Below are 25,893 nucleotides of genomic sequence, written 5' to 3' on the forward strand. Positions count from 1 at the left end.
GATGATACAGAGACAGCTATAAAGTCTTTGATCCTTCTGTTACAACTGCTGAAGTGCTGTGCTGAAGTATGCCCCACTGGAGTCCCCCTGCCTGCTCTGTATCCTGTCATTCCTGCAAAAAGAAGCAGCACCAGCCCTCTGCAATTTCTGCACTCCCTGCACCAGGATGCTGTTCTGAGCTTGGCAGTGACTTCAATGCAACCAGATGTTTACGCAGGGTCTCCCATTGTCCTTGGTCCTGCTATCAGAGACATAAAAGGAAGAAGGCACTTCTTACATTCCCCTACGTGACCCCAAGCAACAGCTCCATCTGTGGATTTTTGTTCTTTTGGGCAGAAGTGAATGAAGGTGGATCTAGTAAAATAAATTGCAGGACTTTTTGTTTTGATTAAAGCCGTTGTGTAAGTACTGCTTGTATTTACTGTAGTCATATTCCTACAGCTACTCTCACAATAGAAGGCAGCTTATTTTTAAGATGAAAGGAAGACTCGACAAAAGGTTACAGTGAAGCAAGAAAAGCTAACAATATTGATAAAGTATGGCCTTCTCAATTATCAGCCCTAACCCTTACTTTAATATAAAACTTTTGGTTTATAGCTGCAGGCAAAAAATTGTTACAATTATAACACACTTTCTCAAATGCAATGGTACATGAAAGAGAAACAATCCATATAAACATATTAAAACTAACCATGTTTTCTTATATAAAAAGGGCATTTTTTGTCTCTGGAGAAATGCCACATTCATGCCTAAAGCATAAAATACAGTGAAGGAATAGGTGGCAGTATTCAAAACATTCAGATGTGCTCCAGAAACTTCTAAGGGCATTAGCATAGCTGGCTGCAAGGAAGATACAATTTATCTTAGCAGTCACTGGGTAATGTGTAACGTATACAGAACAGAGAGGTATAAAGTCAAGTCTCGTATGCTTAGGAGCCCTGGTAGTTTGGAATTGGAAGTATTTTTTGTGAGGTCCTGTGCCACTAAACTTCCAGGAAAACATACTGTAGCAAAGGAATCCTTTCAACTTTTCTTTTTTCTCTCATTTGCTGTGTAGGAAAGCAAGATTTATTTTTTTTTTTTTAATTTTTTTTTTTCATCTTGAGACTGCCTGAAAACTAAGAATAGAAGAAAGAGAAATACTAACCGGCTTTTTCCAGAAAAATTCCTGTATCTGTAGATTCATGTATTTTAGGGTTTCAAAGTAACATTATGATTATCTAGTCAGAACTGCCTGACAGGCTGTAAAACCTCACCAAGTAATCTCTCCATCAAGCACATAACATCTGTTTGAGTAATTGCATACCTCTTAGATAGATACCTAGTCATGATTTAAGGGCTGCAAGTGATGAAGTTCTGCAGGCCTTACTCAGGATTTGACTCAGGGAAAACATTGGCATATTATGCTCTCTATCTGTTAGGTTTGGAGGAACAAAAAGATATAACTGGCTTTAAATAGAGTCATGTTTGAAATCTGTATGAATAAAGTCTACAGAATTTAAACAAAAAGAGAATGCCTTGTAAGAATACTTGTCCTCCATCTTGCCTTTTGTAAGGGCAGAAAACCATATTTTTCTGTCCTACTTCTTGGGATTTTCAGAGAACATGGACAAAAAGTAAATAAATAAATAAAATGAATAAATTAATCCTGCAGGTAGATCTGAGTTTGAGTTTAACATGGATTTCTTTTCTAATTCAGTGACCTACAGGAACTGTTTCCAGCCCTCTGTGTGATGCATTGTTACAGAATGGTAGGTGTTAGAAGGGACTTCTGGAGATCATCTAGTCCAACCCCCATGACAGGTTGCACAGGATCATGTCCAGGCGAGTTTTGAATATCCCCAGTGGATGAGATTCCACAACCTCTCTGGGTGGCCTGTTCCAGTGCTCTGTCACCCTCAAAATAATTAATTTTTTTCCTTATGTTCAGATGAAACGTCCTGCGTTCCAGTTTGTGCCTGTTGCCCCTTATCTTGTCACTGAAAACACGTGAAAGGTCTCTGCATCCATCTTCCTGACACCCACTCTTTAGATATTTATAAGCATTTATAAGATTCCCTCTCTGTCTTCTCTTCTTCAGGTTGAACAGACTCAGGTCTCTCAGCCTTTCCACATAAGAGAGACAGTTGTCTCACAACTGCCATGGAAATTAAAATTTCCCTATGCTAATGAGACTTTAGATGTTCAGACTTGACAGTAGGGCAGAACAGTGACTGAACCGCTCACTTGCTGTCAAACAAACACCACAAAAGCATTTGAGCTCTGAGGCAGGAATAAGGACTAACTGGCATTCTGATCAACGTATTTATGCCTGTGGTGGAAGCTGTCTAAATATACTAGGCTGTTAAATGTGGCCAAGAAACCTGATAAATTTATGTATTGCCAAAATATGGTATTTTCTGAACAGAGGTGGGCACAATAGGTTCACAGATCATGTCAGGATGTGAATCTGTGCTCATGTGCAACTATGAAGTATACACTGCCAGAAATCACTTGCCCTCTTTCAGACACCTTGATGATGATGATGATGATGATGATGATGATGATGATAACAATTCAGAATACTATAACATTGCCAAAACATGACCATACTGGTATGTTTTCTGTGGTAGTGAACACTATGCACATGTAAACACCCAAATTATGATAGCTCTTCTCTTTGAGATAACAAATGTTTCCAGTATTAATTTGCACCATCTGATACTAGAATTGATTTTGCTCACATCTAGTGGTGCCAGGCTATTGCTTGAATTGACTGTCAGAGCTGAAGGTCATGGAGTGAGTCGGTGTAAACACAAACAGATGAAACACTGGGAAACCACTTTTTAAAAATCCTACCTTAATAAAAGCAAGCAAAAGCTCCTGAAAATGTAAACTTTGAGAAGAGAAGCATCATTCATGGCTTCTCAGCTCATCTTTCAAGGCTGAATCAACAGGAAAAGCAATCATAGTAGTTGCACACTTAAATAAAACAAGCTAGGATTTTAGTTTGGGGCTAAAAACAGCTCAGTTCATTTCTTTAGCCAGATAGAGACTTCCTGTATGACCTTGGATAAATTGTCTGGGACAAGGTTTTTGAAGGTAAGTAAGTGCCTAGATGTACATTCAGATGTGCATTAGGGTATTTGCTACAGATTCTCATAACTAACTGGTACCAAAAATGAGAGCATATCTACTTTAAAATGATCTTTAAGTGTTTTTCCCAAGGCTAAGCATGAGAATTACTAGAGGTTCAAAAGCCCACAAATCTGGACTACTATAAACAATGAAATTCATTATTATTCACTTTGCATTTAGTTGATGAGGTAGTATGGTGCCCACAAAACCTTTGAGGACTGACAGTTCTGACAGTCTACTCTAGAAGAGTAGGCTAAACCCATCTGTAATGTGAGAATAATTGTACCTTCACTACAAGCTGTCAAATAAACACAGGACACATTGTGAGACAGTCATACCATGTCATAGTGTAGCTGTATTTCAAGCCTGAGTTAAGACAAAGAAAATATCCACTTGCTGCATAAAGAATATATGTTTGTTCTGGAACTTGCTCTCCCACTTTCCACAATTCATCAGAGAAGGGAGAAAGAATGCATCTCAATTATCAGACAAAAATATAAGTTAGGTAGGGGGGAGTCCTTACATAAAAAATTGATAGCATGTAAGTAGCAGAAATAGCATGGCTGAGTGTTGCTCAGTACTTCCTGGAAGTTGCTCAGCACCTCATAATCAGGGCAGAATTCATACATTTGTTTCAGGCTTGATTCTGCGATCCTAAATTAAATGAGTCATCCCAATTTATGCAGAATTCCCTTGAAACCTTGAGAACTAATTACACAAAAATCACTCAGGGTAGAAGGAATTGCAGTGAGACCATAAGAGAGCACAGCTACATGCACTTTAGACAATTGAAAAAGCTCTTTCCACAATGAACATCGCATATGTATGAATAAGCTAATTGCTGACGGGAAGACACTGTTGGTGTTCATTAAACATGATGGCTCAGAAGCAACACCTGACCCAAGTGATGCCTTGATTTCGGGTGCCTGGAAGGGATAACAGGGAAAAACAACTTAAACATACTTCTTATAATTCTTCATAAGCCTTTGCTATAAGCAACCAACAGAGGTGGGATAATGCAGAAAGCGGTTACTTTGTCAGTTCCTATAGTCCAATGCCTGACTGTCACAGGTGCCATCACACATATGAGAAACTATATTACAGTTGGAAAAGGACAGTCTCAGAATTATAGATCATAAACTTCAACATTTACACTTGTCATTTTGAACATGCCATAGTGGAGAGTAAGATATGATTACTGAGGATCTTTATGTAGGCAAAGTAGGTAGTGCAGATATTCTGAGATTGCTGTATGCCATTTGAAAATTTAGTTTTACCATACTTTTTAGTTTTATAGAAATACATTTATTCTTTGTACTAAGAAGCAAAAAAAGATGTCTGCTTCAAATTACTCAACTAAGGTTAGTCCACTTTATTTACTCCATATAAAAATGTTTTATTCTTTTCTTCAATCAGACTGGCAGAGATCACTTAGAGCATTCAACTAGAACAGCCTCAATAAAAACTAATCAAAAGCTCCTGTGAGTTTGAACATGGGATCTGGTAAACTCAGTAACAAATAAAACATAATTCTAAACATTCATGTTTATAAAAAAAAAAAAAATTACAAAATCTGAAGAATAAGTTAATGAAGTGAAATACTTATCTACTGTTCAGATATAAAAATCCCAGCAACTTAATTTATATATCACTATAGCAGACGTGACAAAACTGTGAATATGCTATCCACTGTCATAAGTGGTACTTCAAGATTTCCATCAGAAAACTCAAATTTTAATTTTCTGTTCATAAAGAGCCAAAAGCAAGAGGCAAAGCCAGCCTAATAGTAATCCAAGGTTCTGTAGGAGAAACATCAACCAGGGTCGCCGTGTCTGAATATGAGTCATTTCAGGAAGCTAAAAAAAGAATAAGACACCAGAATGAGAGCCAGACATATTCATCTCTGGGAAAAAAAGTCTTCTGGGAACACAAGGCAAACTTCATTAAAAAAAAAAAAAAAAAGAACCAAAACTTTAAATGCTGAGTTTCTGACTATAGCTATTAATCTGTAGTTTGTTCTGTACGTTGTAACAACACCGATCTTGACAGTTAAATATTAAAATTAATGAAATTTTACCCCTTTTGGTTCTTTTAATAGCAAAGACAAGAATCATAAATGATATTCTGATGTTTGCTAACTTCTCCATAGTTTTCAGTAATTGTATACAGCTGTCTGTAAGGAAATGCTTATTTAGTAAAATTAGTGATTCCCTTTTGTGGAAATAAACTAGTTTGAGATTTTTTGTTTCAGTACTATATATAGGGTCAATTCTGCTCTCACTGAAATAACTGGCAACACTCCTATTTACTTGGGCTTTAGTAAACATACAAGTGGAAAACATGAAATATGCTTGAAAAAAATACATTTAATATTTTTCTCTGTGAGTTTTAAATCAAGTAAAGAAGTAGCATCTGTTTATAATCATATTAAAAGCTACTTATTTTGACCTTCCATCCTACCTGTTCTCTTTTATCAGTTTTAAACAAAATGTATGTCTCAATAGAGGCCGTGCACATGATGCCTCAGGCTCGGACTCTCCTAGTATTTATGCTTTATGTATTATAGGCACCAAAAGAGTCATCAATGACTGCTGAATACTTTCACATTGACTTTGGAAATACATAGAATAGTCCGGTGCTGACCAACCACAATTGTTTATTTGTTGTGAACTTTAAAACAAAAGTGAGTCATCCTGGCACTCTCCCATCACCCCTTCCTGCTCCACTCACAGTCTGTGCTTAAATGAACCTACTTATGTCCTCTGCTCTTTAGAGGCTTCTCACAGGAGCTCTAACAGTATCAGCCACTGGGAGACAGTGGAGTGGTGCTGACCAAGGAAGCTAACAGGGTATCTTTACATCTGTTTGCTATGCTTGTCCTTCCCTTTGTCAGAGGGGGGTCTCTGGCTCTGCTTCTCCTACATGTTTCTTTCTCTGGAAGCTGGCATTGGCCCAAAAGCAAACTATAGTGAAAAAGCTGCCTGCACTTTCAAGTTTTACATAAAAATAACAGGCAAATCCAAACATCTTCATAACACTAGGCAGTGGTTTAAATTGTGGTACAAATTCACATCTTAGAAACTCGTGTTTAATTTGCACTTAAGGATAATCAGAAACTTTTAATCTAAAGCAAATGTAAACACCTCAAAGTTCTGATGTAAATCAAAATCTGAACTGACAGGTTGCAAGTGTTCCTAGCATGTGGTTTGGGTTCTGTGTATAAGTAAAAACTGTTAATTAAGATGTAGGCCTGAATCCAGAGTTCCAGTCTAGACCTTTGCTCTCTTTTATAATCTCTTATAATCAGTCTGTTTTGTCCTCTTCCCTAGTGCCTGAGCAAATGTGTTCTCTAAATAGGAAACTCTTTCCCCTCCCACTGCAACAGCTAGTCTTTTCTCTTATTCCTGACAGTGCCAATTTATGAGTTACACACATGCACAGTAGTTTCCTAAGGAAGATTTTTTAAAGGAATTCTCAGCAAGTAATACTCTTCCTATGACCAATGCATATCTCTGCTCCTTCCACCTAACTGTGTGCTTGTCATTAAGCTTACAGACCATTTCTGTAGCCTGACCTAGTGTGACACCCCTGCTTATCAATTTGAAAATAAAACAGCATCAGCTATGGTTCTCCAACTCTCTCTGAATACAAATGTGTGTGGTACAGCAGACAAAACTTGTGGTTTTTAAGAAGCAAAAACCGAGACAACCAGCAGATGCAAAACGCTTCACAAATTACGGGAAGGTAGCACCACATCCAAGCTGTTGGATTCCATCACACTTGCTAATACTTGAAGTCTGTTGAAGGCAAAAGAGCTACTGGTAATCAAGGGACTACTCTACTCCCAATCCAGCTCATGTAATCATGACAACACAAAGGATATGAAGAATTAAGCAGCAGCATGCTGAAAGGAGGCATGAGGGACCCTCCACCATGTGCTGGCTAAAACAGACTTCCACCAAGCTGGGGCACACATGGCACAACTCCTGCACTGCAAGAGCACAATAAGTAACTTTTAGAGTAGCCCTTTTTCTTCAAATTAAGAAAGATTTTTAAGTTTAGTCATAGAAAATGTCAGTTAGTTGCCTCAGGAAGTGACTGGTTAGCTCCTGTGTCTTTGATATACTTACTGTCCTTCTTGCTTCTATCTCCCTCCTTTCAAATGACACAATATGTCTTTCTGGTAAGGAACCATCTAAACCAATACAATCTGTACAATCACTCAGAAATTACATTCCAGTCCTTGGGGTTTCATACAATACATGCGATTTCATAAATATCCATAATGATTTCTCCATAGATACAAATTTAAGAGACTGATAAAGGATTTTCAAGTATATTATCCAAGAGAAAAAGAGGATGTGTTTTTTCAAAAAAACAGTTCATTAGGAATAATCTGCTCTATTCCATATATTGCTGTCTCAAGATCCATTTCAGATTAAATTTCTATTAAAGAAAATGTATGTTATCAATGAAGGATCTTTGGAAACAGTGCAAGGGTATAATTATACTCTTATGACAGCAAGTACAAAAAAAATCTCACTATCCTGCTCATAAAAAGCAGGTTTTCAGGGGGTTTAATTTTGGTAAAACAAGTAAACCCACAATATTACAGGTATTTACTCACATGCATATCTTGAAACAACAATTTATGTTGCAATATTGGACAAAATATTCCTCCCACCTTTCTTGGTTACTAAGAAGATGAAATTTTTCAGAATTCCTTGGTGAAAAAGTGATCACAGATATAAATAATTTTATCTTCTGGCCTGTTCCTCAGATTTTAAAAAATATTAACCCTCTCTACTTGCTGATGTAGCTAGAATTCCAATTGTAGAAATGAAAAACCTTTACCTAACCACAGAATTATTTCTGTACAACCTTGATGATGGTAGCAGTCTCACAGTGTTGTCCTATCAATGTACCTCCACCTCATATCCTTCAACGTTTCCCAATGCAGAAATCCCTGAGACTATTCAGTCTTATTTAACTGCTGCTCTCTTATTTAATGGCTGCTCTGACAAGCAAATGAGTATCTGAAAGCCCATAAAACAAACACTGAACATTATAGTTAAGGTTTTACACCATTCAGCATTTGTACCCCACTGGCAGCAGCACTGATGATTGCTGTTTGTAGATGAGAATGCAGCAGAGAATACATAAAGCATGGCTGATTTTCTTTTGAGATGTACTTTAAAACATACAAGCTTTTCAGATCTGTAGATACCTGCAGTGTTACAAGAATACTTTTTAAATAAAATAATACCTGTGATACTCAATACTGGCATTTCTGACAAACCTAGGTGAGCAACCCAAAGGCAGTTCTTTTGACAAATGCAGAGACAGGCTGATAGGAATCTCTACTAGTAAATGAGAGGTAAGAGAAATAAGATCCTTCCCTCTCTCTACCTTCTTTATCCTCTTCACATCAAGAACAAGATAGTGGTGACAAGCTGAGGACAAGGGAAAACATGTCCCTGTCTCTGCCTGGAACTGTGTCATCTCTCGGGATTTAGAGCTGGCACATTGCTTTGGAGACACAGAGGAAAACATGGTGTTGTTCTGGGAACTTTTGGATCCCTGATGGATGCTGATCCTACATTGAAGGAAGAATATGCCTGAATCATTCTTAGCCACACTAGTAAAACCATGCCAATTGAGTAGGTAGGCAGCATCACTTTGAAATGTCTCTGTCAGAACAAGAAGCAATTTGGAACACAGTGTTCTTGTCTCTTATTTACCGCCTCAGTCAGGACTGTTGACACATCCACAATCCTCAGTCCTTAGGCAGGTCCTTCATAAGCTGTTAGGAGCACTTTAGGTTTGTTACAGTAACAAAACTAGACTAAAATACACCAAAGGTTCAAGGTCAATTATAACAAGTAGATTTTTAATTAGGTTATAATACTAACGTGGCATATGAGGTTTAAAGTATTACGCTTGAACCTGGTAAATGGTATCTCAGGCATGAGGTGGGGGGTGGTAGTGAACACAACAGTCAGTAATAATTTATGAAAAGACAGATCTCTGTTTTTTTCCCCCTACTGATCTAATCACTCAAAATATTTGATCTTTGTTCAGAAGCATGCAAGTAACTTTACATTAATGACCATTGGTTAAAGAGCTACATGACATGTAAAATAAGCTGGCCAGGTAACTAAATTACAAGTGTAACAGTTAGCCACTGTAAGTTACCTTCAATAAATTAAGTGGCCTGAGGCATCACATTCTTCTACAGTCCTTAGACATGTCTCCTAATGTATATCTCCACATTTGATTTTTCTATAGTTAGATAATTTCTATTGAAATGGGAGTATGAAAAATTATAGGCAAATACTGAAAAGTAGAGACAATCTGATGGATTTTGAATTACTTAAGAGCTCATCCAAACCTCTCTGAGACAGAAAGGGTGGTCAGAAAGAGCACAGGATAAACACTTGAGATACAGCAAATTGATGTCAAAACAATGACTGAAAAATATATAAAGAGCAGGGCAGTAAAAAACCAAAACAAACAAAGCCAAAAAACCCACACCCACAAAAACCCCCAGTCTAACCAATTTCTTCAAGATTTCAGAAAACCCTGCAGGATGAAATGTTTCTTTATGTTTTACTAAGTAACTCTATCAGTCCTAAAAATATATTGTTTACCTTTCTCCCTTTGAAAGTCCTTTATGTCTTTTTTATCTCATAATAGCCCTTATTTCACCTTTTTACTACTATTTACACCTATCATGGCATTAACACCAAGCAAAATAAGACTATTGCTCCAAGTACTGTACATGCACAAGGCAGATGACATGTTCTTCCCAAGAAGCCTATGAACTCTCTTTCTCTCCAAATTAATCCACCTGCATTTGTCTGACACTCATCTGTGAGTTGGCTATGTTAAAAGGAAAATATAAATATAGACTGAAGTTCTCACCATTTCTGCTAAAGATAAATACAAGAACATTCCAGCTGTAACAGTAAAAATCCAGTTTTGAATGCATGGGTCAGTTGATACAGAAAGGCCAATATAAAGTCCTAAGAATGCTGTTAGTGCACTTATAAAATTCATCAAAATTGCAATCTTCGTGGGGAGTCCCGTACTTAGCAGCACAGCGAAATCTCCTATGTAGAGAAAAAGACAGAAAAAATATTATTTAGCTGATGAATGTATTTGTAAGACTCTTGGTAATAACACGTGAAGGAAAAAAAATAAGATATGCATAAAGATGGATGTCATGGAAGACTACTCTTAGATTTCTTTAAATTAATTATAAACTCATTCTGTATGAAGGAAAAAAACCCACCAAACCCACAACAAGCTCAAAAAACCTTGTATTGACTTGTATTTGTTTAGCTGTTCCTAAAGATAGCATCCAGTACACAGGAGTGGCTTTCTGTTAGTTCTCGATGTTCTGTGACATTTCCAACTTGGATACACGCAAAAGTGAAGTCACATGCTTTCCCAGAGCTTCTAAATCTTTCTCCACTGGAAATCTGCCAGTTCAAATCTTGTGAAGATATTTGCAGCATGGTCTGAGTGTTTTACAGGTGCTGCAAGTCAGAAAAACCTATGCCTGTCTGATTTCAGTTTGAGTTTAATTCCACCGATTTCAGACCAAATTAACTCTGGTAAATTGTGCATCAGAATCCTATCACAGATTATTCTTCTAAAGAAAATAATTTCATAACACATCCACAACAAGTAATTTTGGAAATTATTTATTGTAGTGTAGAAATTATTTATTGGAGTGTAGAAATGCCACTTTGACACTGGGGCACTACTGCCCCTGAACAAAGTAGGTCTGCCTTTGGAGATAGCTATTCAGTATTTTGGTAATTTATTTGCTATGCAAAAAAGCTACCAGCTTCACAGCAATTCCTCATCCCATCTTCTTGTTTAGGGAAGTTTTCTAAATAAATAGCACATGAAATCTCCAGTCATTTAAGAATAGAAACAGCAATTCGAGGTTCTCATCTCAAGTTCAGGAACAACTTCATCAAGATTTACCACAAGGAGTTAATGGAGGACAATGTTCAACAGAGCTGTCTCCCTGTCCTGCTTGCTAGTAAAATGGGTCTTCTATCTTCTCTTAGTATCTTGTTATTCTTCATCAGCATCAGGAATGGGGGTAGCATGAGCATTGTTAAATGGCTCTGATGCATATTAAAACTCTTGGACAGATTGTTGTGTCAAGAACACATGGCTCCTGCTCACAGCTAACGATTTTTTCTGTCTCTACACATGAGAATAAAGGGCCACTCTGACCTGATGGCTTTTACACTTGGAGAAGGTGAGATGGGATGGTGTCCAATAATGAGGCAGAAGCTTTCCCTCTTTTTTGTGGAGGGGGATGAGAAGAACACAGCTTCTTTATATATTCATCTCATATGTAAATCTTATAGCTCCGGATTCTATAAGCAAGAAGAATTCCCACTAATGTCCTGGAACTACAATCAGGAAAGATACACAGATATATTTCTTACCCATTTCATGAGGAATCTCGTGGCATAAAATAGCAATAGTTGTTGTCACACCTGTTTCTGTTGAGGAAGAGAACGCCGCTCCTACAACCAAGCCATCAGCAAAATTGTGAAGACTGTCACCCACCAGAACCATTATTGCTAACAAGCTAATCTTCCTACCTAGGAAAAGATGAACAAAGAAATAAACAAACAAACAAAAAAAAAAAGCCCAAAAGTTTTAACACAAACATTGTAATTTTTGCTGTATTACAGACAACTTGAGGTTTTGGTGACTTCACGTAAAACATTATGAAAAGTCATAATAATCAGAGGAAAACCATGTTTATCTGTTGTCCTTGTTATTACACTTCCTTCAATACATTTGAAACAAACAAAAAAAATTACTCTTTGCAGAGAGTAATTCAGAGATGTAAATACTAGGAAGTAGCTCCCTTATTTTTACTTGGTTAAATACTAGATTAAAAAAATAGAAATAGGTTTGAGGCCAGTATCATGATTTATCCCAAGGGTTTCCGTTAATCTTTCTTTGGTTGCTGAAATTCACAAAAATATTCCTAGATTTTTTATTATTATTATTTTTCTTTAAAGGGTGGGAGGTTTTCCCTCATTATTCACAGAATTACACAGCTATAGTGAAGATGAATATTTAGCCTCATGTACCTGATCATTTTAGTGCTATAAGGTATGCTGCTACTGAGTAATATTTTCAGGGTCTGTTTTTTTGTGAGATTCTGTCACAGTGAAAGAGGTGAAAGGCTAAAAGCCTCAGAGTATCACTATTATTACAGCATTACAGTGTGCTTATTTCCAACTATTGTTCAATCAATTATTGGCTGTAATGCTCATAGTACTCCTGTCTGCAGCATCAGTCATGGATGCAAATGGCTGCTTTGTTTTTCCCATCCTGTTCTGTGACCTTGCTTTAGTGTGGAACAGTGTGGTGGATTTTCATGATCAGGCATCTGACATGAGCAGAGAGGTGTTACCAGTGATACAAGTACCGAAATCAAGGTAGGGAATTAGGGACAGTCTCTCTGTCCAGCCCATAGCCCAGACAGCTGGGTAGCATGCTGAATGGATTAATGGGGAGGGATTGTATCTCTTTGGGTAGAAATGAGGTTCCATACGTTGGATCAATTCTAAATGCCTCTCAGGTAATTCTTTTTGCTTGCCTCTACAGACTATGGACAGGACACTCTGCGAAGTGTAGCTTTTGTGCCTGAGAAGCAGGGTTGTGATTTGGGCCCTAAGCATACATTTTTCTGACTTTTGAGGGCGCCACACAGACATGACAGTCTAAGGAGCTAATGTGGAGCTGCACAGAACTATCTGAATATAGTTATTAAAAGGTTTCACTTCAGTAATATTTTTCCAGAGATGACCATTTTATAGCTATGAGGGAGATGTTTTTTTTACAGGAACTGGCTAGAACTGAAGTCTTCAGACTATTATAAAAAAAACACACAGCACATAAAAGCCTAACAACTGTATTCAGAAAATCCTCCCTAGTTGCCTGGGAGCTCTGTGGGTTCAGAAAAATTGGCAGGCTTGTTAGATTTTCCTGCCAGCTCACAGAGCCAGACATAGATGTCCCCAGTTCACACAGTTCTTTATAAACACTATGGGCCATTTATGATCAATAGTGCAGAGCATGAGCTACGTAGAAATAATATATGGCTGCACTACATTAAGTTTCTGATTCATAATACATACTGGGGAGGACAAAATCATGGCCTGCCTTGAGATATTATTAGCCTTCTTTATTCAAGTCTGTGGCTCTTGAAGGAGATGTACCATAATTAGTGGAACTCAGTCCAGTGTCTTGTCTATAGTGTAACATATGGATCAGCCTAACATTATGGAGCAATTGCAAATGTAAGCTCTGGGAATTTAGCTGACTGAAAGTTAAGAAGATGCATATATAAAATATATAATAAAATATAATTATATATTATAGTATATTGTGTTAATTATATAACATAATTATATATATATAATCTTAATTTACTTTCAGCCTATTTTAAAACAACTTTGTTACTAACAACTATCTCACTGTATTATATTTGTGCAACAGTAACTATAAACTTCTTACCCTAACTATTTCTACAAAGCCTCTTCTTAAACAAAGCTACAGTTATTATTTATAATTTTATCTGCTTAAATAGGGAATCAGAACTCATAACAAATTAAATTCTGTAATTCTCATAAAGCTGCTGGGTACAGGGCTTCTACCATAGGTTATGCTTTTGAAGCTTTGAATAAGAGTTTGAAGGAAACATTTATCCACAAACAGATTTCTCCAATGTTTTAATTACTCACACATTAAAAATATTTCTAGCTCATGTAATGTCTCACTGAGTATATAAACCATAAAATGCTACTTTTTGATCTTTTTCAATATTGATAGAACATGTGTAAATAAATAAGAAGGAGAGGGCCATTCAGAAATCATTTTATTTCAGTAGTTTCTTACTTTTTGAGTTATTCACTATCTATCTTTGGCGACAGACTTCTCTTGAAGTCCTACTTGATACGAGTGTACAGTGAAGTCTGGCATTTCTGGAGATACCAGGCTTCTGTCCTAGAGATTCCATTATATTTTGGGGAAATACACCTAAAAGTTTATTTCAGTACCAAAGTACCCAGGTATTTTTATGCATTTAGCCATTCATAAGAACTGTAACAACAAACTTTTGAAAATACCTATTCTCAAAAAACCCCGGAAACAAAATAACCCTCTTTCCCTACTATGGTTTCACTTACAGATTCCTCATACAGAGGTAAAACTGAGCTATGAGGAAAAAACAGAACCAAGCAAAGAACTTTACTCAGAAATTATCCCAAATTTAGTTAAATACCAAATTTAGTCATTTGGAAAAATCTAGTGATTTGAGATCACTAGAAATTTGTTTGTGCTTAGCAGAGAGTGATGATTGAATAGAACAGAAATCTCTAGAGATGGGCAAATAGTCACACTGAAACTGGCACTGGGTTGTGTACTGCTGGATAGGTGAGACTGAAGAAATAGAAATCCAGATTTCAAATGCCTCAGAAATGAAAATGAACTCCACAAGAACAGAAAAGAATATTAGAAATCTAGATGAAGATAATGACATTGTTAAATAAATCAAATTGATGACCTGAGATCTGAGACCACAAAATAAAGGGCACTCGATCATAGTAAATAAATTTATTTCAATTAAAAGTCTGTACCCTCATCGGAATTTCTAGAAAGTCACAAGGTCATTCACTAAGGTCACACAAGTACAGTCAAAGGCAGAGTTGGTTCATGCTCTATTTTCCAATTTTTTGGTGTAAGCAGCAAGAAAACAGAGAATGTAAGAATTACTCTGAAGCTCTCTGAAGCAAATAGATTATCCCACAACTGAAAGCAATGAAAAGCCCATAATTACATACACATAACAAATCATTACTAGTTTAAGGAGGCTATTGCTTTATGATGTAAGGGAAGAAGGAAGCAGAATTAGTAGAATGAGCCAAAACACAATCATTTCACTGCCTTCAGAAATAAAAGACTGAGTAAAGTTTACAGTTATAAAAATCTGCTTTGTATTAAATTTTGAATGTTTCCCTTTAAGCAAAGGCTTTAGAAAAATGGGTTGCAACTGTGATTAAACAAACACTAAAGCATGGATAGTATAAGATTAATGAACTTCATAATTACAAGGTTGTCATCTGAAGAAGTCTTTAAGAAGGTATTTTAATTATGTAGCCAAGCACCATCAGATGAGGTGAGGTAGCACAAAACAAACACAGAACTAAGCCAGCTTTACACTTGCAGTTCCATCTTAGGTCTTAAGGCTTTTCCTGTTGCTTGTCAAGTCTTTTTACTGATACTAACTTTTTTTGTTGATCGCCTTACTCTCTGGAGGAACTTCAACAGACTCAGAATCTTCTGGGCTTCTCTAGTTAAAAGCAAAGATAACAGATTAGTGTTAAGGGGCTCTTCCAGTTGCTGCTATAAATGCAGGAAAATATCAAACAAGTTCAAGCTTTTTTAATTGAAGACAGTCACTGCTATTTGCATAGGTATCACCAGAATCATTTACTAAGTAGTGGCTTTGTGATTGGTACTGCAGAAACACATAAAAAAGAAATATCCTTTGCCCAGTAAAGGTTACATCCTAATTCAGGTAGGAAGAAAGACATTAAGAAGCACTGCTGTAACCAAAGAAGATAATATCTCTGCTTGAAATCACAAAAATCAGCCAAATGCAGAACTGAAGAGGACAGAATAACTCAAGTTGTATCTTTTCATTTTGTCATGATTGCGGTTTCCTGCTGGATATAGTGCCTTTAGGGTTTCCAAGGAAAAATGAGTAGACACCAGTCTCTTTGGAACTTACGTTCATCACAGTTTCTCTGTGAAAACACAAGACTAAAAAATATTACCATAGGCAGGTGTCACACCCTTTCAAACTACAGGGCTTTTTCTTCAGAGTGGTACAGGCTCCAGTGCCTCACCTCTTGCTCTTTAGTTAGGGTTTTGTCTTGGCATCAGGCATCACTGACTGGCCATACTGGCACATGAGAATGCTACACTGCAGTGAAATGTACCCTTATTTCAAGTGAAGAATGAGACAGTATCTTTGTCCTTATTCTAGAGAGTTAATTTGATGCATCAGCTCTAATGTTTAATTAACAGAAACTGCAACTGTGGGGACAGAAAGGAGAACACAAAGAATCTGCCTCTGCCCCTACCTCTCTGGGGCTCTTCCTTCTGACTAGAGAAATTATTACAAATTTGTGCAAGCCAAAAAACTTGTTTGCCTGAAACTAGGGGGAAAAAAAAAATAAAGTTATAGCAGCCAGTGAAGTCAACAGTGCTTTGTTAGGGACAGCAGCCACCACTCCAAAAATGATAGCAGAGATGTGTACTGGCTGCAAAACAGGATATGCTTCTTGGCTTGTGTTAGCTTGGTTGTGATGTGGGATATGTGCTGTAGAGGTATGAGGAGAGAAAGGAATGGAGTTGGTTTTAAAATCCTACATTTTAAAGGAAAAATAAAAGCCTTTAATTCCCATGATTGCAGCCAGTCATATGAATTCCAGTAATTGTTCCACTTCTCTTGTAACATTTATTCACATGCCACTTCTTTGAACTCTGAGTCAAAACTGCAAGACTAATCACTGACCTGAAGGATTTATAAGCTTTTCTTAGTCAACCAGTGTTTGTCTTCCCATTGCACACATGACTCTGAAAAGCTGGCTGCTCTTGTACAAACTAGCTAAACCAGGATAGTTCATGTGGTCTATACATAACTGCAGCGGGATCTTGCATCTGAGAGTGATGAACTCATTCACTATCATAAACAGGAAGCTCTGACGTTAAATTAACATTAAACATTCTTCACTTGTAGGCTCTGCATTTAATTGAGTTTTCCAGCTGTGTTAGAGATTAGCAGTGGCTCTCGAGGCTCTTACCCATCACAACTGCCTGAGTAAAATGGAGATCACAATATAGAATATCCCTGGAGATTCTGATTTAAATAACCAGGAACCTACGTGTCTTGACACTACATATAAACTGCACTTGTTGGAAAAAGATTGAAAACAGGTTAAAAGGTATGAGTCAATCTAGTTTGAAAAGATGTATCTTTCTGGATACTCTCCATAGACCAACAAAAAATTATGTAACCTCTTTTAGGTAAGCACCATTCCCAGATATACAGCTTGTTTATGTTACTCTTCAAATCTGTGGAAAAATACTGAAGAACAATTCAAGATTTCATCTGTTCACTAATCATGCACATAACTCTCACTGCAGAAATTCCTGAAGTTTTTCCCATGGAAGAGTCTGTCCTTGCATATGATAAATTTTTAAAAAGAAGGAAGGAGGAAAATCTCCGAGAATTTTATTAACAAAAGGTGGTACAGGAAGTGTATTGTTATATCAATCTGATACACACGAAAAGTTATTGTAAAAATCTGTGTTTGAAATCTCTGTGAAAGCTCATTATAAACTTTGAAATCTCGAGATTCCTGCAATCTTGTAACCTAATAAAGAACTAATCAATAACGATTGAAAAGTAATACCGATTTATGAAGTTAATTTTGTTCAATTTTTGAGGGACAGAGAAAGAAGGATATAAAATCAGGGGAGTATGTCATATCGGTAACATACCAACTGTATGGTTGAAGTAGATTTGCCTCTGTCTGAGTGTTCATTTAATTCAGATTCCACTGGAAGATCATGGGAATGTCCCCAGTGCCCATTAACTAAAGAAAGACCCTGCTGAATGAAGATGCTTTGCAATTAGTTCTGAAAACCCGGTGAACACAGGTGCAGTTTTTCTCAGCCTTTTGTGAAAGTTTAGCACTTATAAGAATTATTTTACTCAAAACGAAACCTATTGAAAAAGATTATTGGCTAGCATCAACTTTCCTAATGTTCATTCAGTTAAAAAACCCTGAAAAATGAATCAGATAAGTCAGTGACAATAATAATGGTTCGATGAAACGTATTTTCGTTTAGAACTGACAATTAGCATTTGAAGCTGAGAAGGATATAAAAACTTTTAGAATTCATCTGGTTCTCAGTAGAATATGTTTAAAGATTCATGTGATGATGATAAAACCCTCCTCTCCATATTAGAAACATAAAGGACTACTTTCTACCAACCAAACAATATAGCATCATCATCAAAATATTCTTATTGTTACTTTCACATCGTATTCTTATCGCTGTCTCAAAGATACCTCTTTAAGTCAGGCCAGTCATTAAACTCTCTCACTGTGAAAAAGCACAAGCAACAGTTGAGCTTTCTCAAGTGACATTAAGATAGCATCCCATGTTGAGAAACATAATGAGCCATGTTACATTATATATCCTTGCGCATTATCACATTTTCAGGCACCAGCCACACTGAAATCAAGTAAAATAATTACGATAAGCATGGCAGTGAGAAAGGAGATATTATTAGTATTGGGTTCTACTGGCCACAACATACCTATTAGATTTTAAAATTCATTGGAATAGTGGTCAAAAACGATTTGGAAATTTTAAGATATCATTCCTGAAAGTATCTTGTGCTTACATCTACATCTTCCTCCTCTTCAAACAGAACCTAGTGTAAACAACTGCATTACTGTTTCTTATGGATACACATTCCTCCTGCTCCAGTGCTAGTCATGAAAATATGCTTATAGAACACATTCAATTAACTGATTCTTCCTTGAGTTATAAATATAGGGAGCCCATTCATGACACATACAAAATCTGTAGACCAAAGCAAATTAGAAATTGAAGGTCAATCTCAAAGGAACACCTTGGAAAACTTTTTTAAATGTTTCATTTAGCTCATACAAATAGTAATTATTTTCCAGAATAATTTTAATATTTTGTGTGCTACAAAATGTCAAAATGAAAGAGATTTTTTAAAGGATAAATTGTACAAGCTTTACCTGGTCACGTGGTGTTACCAAAAGAAAGAAACACTTTTCTATCAGAAAAAATCCATGAATTCCACCAATTATTCCCAGAAGTTTCCAAATATATTCTTTCCCCTCATAGAAATGTTCTACCTCTTGTGCTTCATGTTTATGTAAACCAAGAGTCTAAAATAAAGAGATAAAGTAAAAAACAAATTTTAAAAATTGCAATACTGGGGGTTTTTGCATCCATAATATGTTCATTCAATTTATTACAAAAAATTTTTGTTGCCATTTCTTTCAAATTTTATTTTTGTTTTGAGCTAATCAACTGAATAGTAGATCGATGAATTGAATTATTAGGAATCTCTGCTACACTTCATCATCTCTCAGTGTTGAAAGGAACAATATTTTTACAGACAGTTCTCTGAAACTGGTATTTTTATACATCTATATATATTTTGCAGTATATTACTCTTTAAAGTCTACAAATTTACTTAAATCATCTTCAGATGCAATCTTCATATTTAAAATAATCCATAAAGATTTCTGCTGCTGGGTGTGCTTCATTTTTCCCCAGTGGTAGAGCATAGTAACCCTCTTTGCTTTAAAAGTGGGCACTTTAAAGGCTACAGAATATGTCACTTATAGCTAGTGGAGAACACTTTCTAATTCAAAAGATGTTTCTTTAAGAAATGTATTTGTCTGACATTCACTGAGAATTGCCCTCCCTAAGCCACTGTCCCAGTTCTTCTTCCAGAGATGATGTATTGACTATGAAGAACATTTTGAACAGAATCCCAAGTGAAGGTGTGAAGCTCTCTGTCAATTACCAACTGAAGTCTATCCATAACAGTTATATCATATCAGCAGAGACTAACTAAAAAGTAAATTAATACTCCATGGAAAATTTGGTTCTGATGTGCATGTGATCCTGTTCTTAAAACTTTTGTTATTAATTCAGGAAAAAACAAACAAACCATAGCACTCATTTTATTACAGTTCTAGGCAGCAGGATTAATTAGCCCCAGGGTATGGTGTTTTTTTGCAACAATGTGTGGAGGGGACTGTGGATGCGTTGTACAACCATTGAACAATTTCTCCTAAAATGTATTACATAATCTGCCTCATAAAATAATTTCATGCAGATCTAGAAACTTAGCTTGCACAGAACTTGTGGATTTTCTGAAAAGGAAATATGGATTTCCTATTTTTGTGAAAATAGGAACCTTAAGTTCTCTGAATTCATCAGTCATTGATTTCTGCTTCTTACGACTTGGCATTTCTCTCTGAACTACAAAGTGCAAATATAATTGGAATGCTGGGTAGTTAGTTCACAGATTTTATTGAAAGCTTCATTTTTAAACAGATGAGCACTGGACAGGTTTAAACGAAACTTTTATCTGTGTGTGTGTGTGTCTCTGTGTGGGCATGCATGTATGTGTCAACATTTTAAAAACACAAAAGTGTGTATTTCCTACCTGAGGAATAAGATGTAGCAATGCATCTCCAGAAAGGGTTCCAACGGCCAAACCAACAAAGAGCTGTAAAACGAGTGTATAGATTTCTTGACAGGAGTTAAATAAAATGAGAGTTGTTCCAAACATAGATCCAATAGTGATAAGTAAAACAGCAACAGTGCTGTAACCATATTCTGTAGGGGAAAACCAATGAAACAAAACAAGGGCATCTTTAATAATTCAGTATTTGTATTTGTGTTTGAGCATTTGTTTTGCATTTATAATTGTCTTTGAGGATATGTTTTGCCACCTTTCTTTCACAAGCACACAGAGGAGAAGTGATCAGTTGTGCTACATAGATTTTTCTAGTAATGTGTGATAGAGATGAGAGAATTGGAAGCCTAAAAATATTTTATTTTTTCAGGCTGTACAGGTAATACAGTCTAATGCTTCCAATTTCAGACGTAAAAGAGCTAGACAGGCTGAGAGCATACAGATCAGAGACACTCAGAGCAGCACAGTGAATGATGGTCTGCATTTGCTTCCTCTCTTAAGAGATGTATGCTTGTTATTCTATATCCTTGCATACCACATCTGTGTGTTTTTACAGTAAACACCATATTATTAACCAAATCATATTCAGGAAACAAACAAAGGCCTAAAACCTCAGATTAATGTAGACATCTAATGTAGGCTCTAAGCATAAAGTTTGGGTTCAAATGATTCACAAATGTTCTGTGGACATACACTTCCTTAGTTACTACATCAGGACCACCAATGTATTTTTCCCAAGTTACTGGGATTTTCAGAAGTTTATTCATAAGACTTCAGACATATGGTGCTCCCTTTTCCAACCTTCTGCACAACATGAATCCTGATTAATCTGTATTTAGACTTTGGTCTAAAGATGGAGGTAAAACACTGATGAGAAGCAGACATAAAGGAACTAATGCCAAATATTCAAAAGTGTCACTTAATGTTTCACACTTCGATAGCACTGCAAGTGCTCAGCACCTCATAAAATCAGACAGTAAATTTCACAGACTGCACATCCAAATACAAGGGTATGGTAGATACTTATGGAAGGTGAGACCTTGGTAATTTAGCGAAAACAGCACAGCCTGTCAGTAAAATAGAACTGAGAATAAAATTAATGAGCCTATGCTCAGGTCACTAGGTCACGCATAGGACAAACCTAAGTCCTTTGTCTGTCTCAATCCAGCAGAAGTGTCTCTGTGGTCATGGAAACCTTTCTTTGCCAAAAAAACACAAGTGAAAAGGTTGCAGAAGGGCTCTTGTTAATTCCATTCTGTTTGAATAGTTCAGCTTTTCTTATCTACACAGATCTCACACCTTTATGAGATTACTAAAATGTATTGATCAGGCTGATGGCCTTAGACTTGGAAGAATTTCACTGAAACTGTGAATTTGCCATGAATCTTGTATATGATCTGGGTAAGTTTCTTTCCTTCTTTGTCCCTTGATTCCCCATCTGAAAAATGGGCATATCTGTGTAGCACAGAAAAGATAAAAGCAGTAAGTCTGCAAGGTGTTCAGGTAATGAGAAGAGAGATAACCTAAGAAAGAAGGACTCCTGCCTTTTGAGAAGCTATTATTATTCCTCCTATTTTGTATGCTTCTTTCTCCTATAACCATTCTTGAGCTATCCATGAGCATCCTTCCATTTCTGTATCTAACGTATTTTTTTAACTCATACTCCTAGTTCAATCAATCTGTACACCATGGAATGATAGCTCAGGTCATTCTCACAAGCTACTTAATTTGTGTAACTAAAAATACAGATTGAATTTAGAGATGGAAAGTGCTGTTTCATAAGTATTGGTGGCCAGAAGGATGTGTGTGGGGGTGGGAAGCTTACTAGCTCCTAAATGACCTAGTAATTTAGAGCTGGCCATGTAGATATTAGGATGAAGTTATTGAAGGTATTGATTTATAGCCTAAAAATGCTGCTCTAGATGCAAATGACTATGGTTAGATGCCCATCCCTTTTTGCTCATTCCTGGTTCCCAAATCCCCCACCAGAAATCCATGCCGCCTATATATACCAGCACAGGTATTTTTGTAACCACTCCACAGATATTGCTGGTTTAAACTAAAAACAAAACGAGAAACTACATTAAGAAGCCTCTAGGTCAGATCAGAGTTAGATTTTTTTTTTTTTTTTTTTTTTAATAGGGTTAGCTATGAATATTTTACAGGAGAAAATGAATAAACAGAATGGATGGGAAAGAAATCCCTGGAAGCAGTGGCATGTGAGGGCTACAACTGCAACTGGAAACAATCTGATTATACTCTAACTCAGTTCTTGTTACAGCTCTATCACACAAGTCCTGCTGCCCATGTGACTAGTTTTCCAGTTGTTTTTCTTCCCACATTAGTATCCCCAATGCTTCTCTGCTGTACAATATCACAACATGAAAAAACAGCAATTTTCATACAGATGTTATCTATATCAAGCATTTGCCCCATTATGGTATAAAATAACATAAAGCTGAGGCTATATATAAGAACAATGTAATGATTCTAGAATAAACCTGATGGAAAATCCACAGAACAGGTCATTGCTGCTCAGCAACATGCTCATAAGGACTTGTCACTGCTCATTATAGTACCCTTATGTATGCTATGAAATAATATGGAACACAAATTACATAGTGCAGAAATTTCACATTTCAGTTTAAAGTTATTAATAAATGAAAAGTCTCCAAAAGTTAAGCCACTGCATCCCTTCACCTGAATTTTCACAATGCAACATAACTCACTTTCCAAAGTTGTTGGTGGAAGCTTTGCCTGCTTGGAGTCAGGAAACTGACATGAACAGCTTAATAGTTGCTGAATGATGGCTGGACTGATTTGCTTGAAGTGGTCCTTAGAAATGGAGGAAGAACTATTTTTTAAAAATATCTTCACAAGTTCACTGGCAGAAAAACAAGCCTATGTAGAAAAAGATACACAGTTACTGAATATGTTGCATACATCTGCATTCAGTGCTGAGGTTAAATATGGTATGTTAGCATAATACAGAGTTATACAACCGAGGAAAAAACTTGCTTTCCATACACTTTCTGGTTTAATTGCTTCAATTACTTCTCATTGTTGTATTTTCTTTTGTTGTTGTTTTTTTTCTTTTTCTTTTTTCTTTTTTTTCCAATTAAAACTTGATACTTTATATATATATGAAAAAGACCAGAATCTATGGTATGAGACAGCACAATTTCTATTAAAGCCTGTTTGTATCAAGAAGATCTGACACAATAATATTCCTATGTTTTATTATTATACATGCTAACAAAAATACTTTACTGCTGACACAAATCATATACTTAGGTATTAATATAAGATACTGCCTAAATCAAAGCAGTACCAAAATCTGTCCTAGTGCTTCATTTTTTTATCTTTAGTAAGATCTGGAACTTATTTGTTTTTGTTGTTTTTATTTTAACAATGACATATCACTTTAAAGTAAGCATGCTTGAAGTTATATAGTCTAGATTTGTTTTAAAGATTACTTAACAATTGTATTATTAGAGATACTTAAGAATCTCAGCAACAGCTCATTTTAGAAACAGCTCTGTCAGAAAAAGGGGAACTTTTCTTGGGAACATTTATAATTTGAAAAACTTTCATTAAGAAATGGTTTTTCATCCCTAGGTAAAAATGTGGGCAGTTGGCATTTGAATAGGTCTAGTGGCAATTTCTGTAAGAACTTCAAAAAAGAAGTCCAGATCAAAAATGTTATCTTACTTAGAAGAATAATCTTAATTTCTTAATCTTAACTAATTAATTTGATGTAATTAAATTCAAATTTTTTTTTTGTTTCTTTCATTTAAAGTAATCAGCAGCTGAGAAACAGTGAATTCCTAAACACTATTTTTAATCACTGAAACTTAGGTTTCTTTTGAAAGAAAGTTATTATTTACATTAAAAAGTTGTAATTATTATTACTTCTAAATAGCCCAATTAAAACCCAAGATTTTCCTGTGTCTGTTAATCCATTAGCAAAGTAATATATGCCTTGTAGCTCACTCAGAAACAGAACTAATTAAGTACTGATATACTTATTCTGAGTTTCATATTCAGGTCTTTGGGAAAACAGGTGATCTTGCCACCTGGATCTCATCTGTTCTCCCTTCAAGCAGGAGAGCACAAAGACAATTTAGGAAAAGACCTTTAGTCTGCCTGTTCTAGACAGTGACTTTGACTATAGAAGCAGGAAACATTGACAAGTGGTATCAAGTTGGAAGCCTGGACTGTGGCTGGTTATGAGCAGTGTTCCTTGCTGGTCATCCGTGACCTGAATGATGAAACATACAGCACCATACCACATTCAGACATCTTGACAAGTCAAAGAAATGGGCTGACAAGACCTTGAAAATCAGCAAAGACGAATTTATTGTTCTTCAAACAGAATATCCCCATCCATTAATAGAGGATGAGAAAAACTGATTGGTTTTGATTTTTCTTTACAGCAAAAGCCTATGGGGACCTCACAGACAATTTGAACGTGAGTCACCAGTGTGCCCTTGTGGCAACGAGGTGTAACTGCATACTGGGTTGTATTAGAATGTAGCTAACAGGTAATGGAAAAGGATTATTGTTCTCCACTCAGGACATTTATACTACATCCAGTTTAATAATTATTAGAGGGATGGAGCACCTCTCATATGAAGACAGGCTGAGAGTGTTGGGGTTGTTCAGCGTGGACATGAGAAGGCTCTGGTGAGACCTTATAGCAGCCATCCAGTACTTGAAGGGGGCCTACAGGAAAGCTGGGGAGGGACTTTTTACAAGGACAAGTAGAGAGATGACAAGGGGTAACACTTTTAAGCTGAAAGAGAGTAGATTTAGATTAGACATTAGGAGGAAATTCTTTAGAGTGAGGGTGGTGAGACACTGGAACAGGTTGGCCAGGGAGGTTGTGGAGTCCCCTCCCTGGAAGTGTTCAAGGCCAGGTTGGATGGAGCTTTGAGCAACCGGATGTAGTGGGAGGTGTCCCTGCCCATGGCAAAGCAGTTGCAACTAGATGATATTTAAGGTCCCTTCCAACCCAAACCATTCTGTAATTCTATGATTCTATAATAACCAACAGTAGAAGACACACATTGGCCAACTGGGGGAAGTCCAAGGAAGGGCCAACAAGATGGCTAAGGAACTGCAACACAGGATATGCAGGGAGTGGCTGTGGGATCCTGGTTTCTTCAGTTTGGAGAACAGGAGGGTTTGGGGTATCTTCAGTCTTCAACTATCTAATGGGGGTTATAGGGAAAATAAAGATAGATAAAATAATAGAGTCACATAAAAATAATTCTTAATGCTGAGTTAGTAAAAAGTTCTTCTAAGTCTTGAGGCATGAGGATCTGCATCTTTTTTTGCAAGTTTTAATAAAAACTTTCACATTTTTTAATACAGGAAGGAAGAGTACTCTCTCC

The 25,893-nt window shown here is 36.4% G+C and overlaps 1 protein-coding gene across 6 annotated transcripts in view; it reads right to left on the bottom strand.

Annotated features, from left to right (window-relative positions):
- Window positions 1-1,792: 1,792 nt before the first annotated feature.
- Window positions 1,793-25,893, bottom strand: part of SLC39A12 (solute carrier family 39 member 12) — a 35,487-nt gene continuing 11,386 nt past the window's right edge. For 3 of the 6 annotated variants that reach the window (XM_051611866.1, XM_051611870.1, XM_051611869.1), the window contains 7 exons: window positions 23,227-23,398; window positions 20,465-20,637; window positions 19,017-19,169; window positions 15,454-15,517; window positions 11,592-11,750; window positions 10,042-10,229; window positions 1,793-4,973 (listed from right to left, as the gene is read on the bottom strand). In XM_051611866.1, coding sequence (XP_051467826.1) covers window positions 4,845-4,973; window positions 10,042-10,229; window positions 11,592-11,750; window positions 15,454-15,517; window positions 19,017-19,169; window positions 20,465-20,637; window positions 23,227-23,398 — 1,038 coding nt within the window. In that variant the 3' untranslated portion in view covers window positions 1,793-4,844. Of the gene's footprint in view, window positions 4,974-10,041; window positions 10,230-11,591; window positions 11,751-15,453; window positions 15,518-17,736; window positions 17,848-19,016; window positions 19,170-20,464; window positions 20,638-23,226; window positions 23,399-25,893 lie in introns of all 6 variants that reach the window. The other 3 variants (XM_051611871.1, XM_051611868.1, XM_051611867.1) reach the window with 3 other exon arrangements.

Source organism: Apus apus, chromosome 2 (assembly GCF_020740795.1).
Source record: "Apus apus isolate bApuApu2 chromosome 2, bApuApu2.pri.cur, whole genome shotgun sequence".
In the NCBI taxonomy this organism is placed as follows: Eukaryota; Metazoa; Chordata; class Aves; order Apodiformes; family Apodidae; genus Apus; species Apus apus.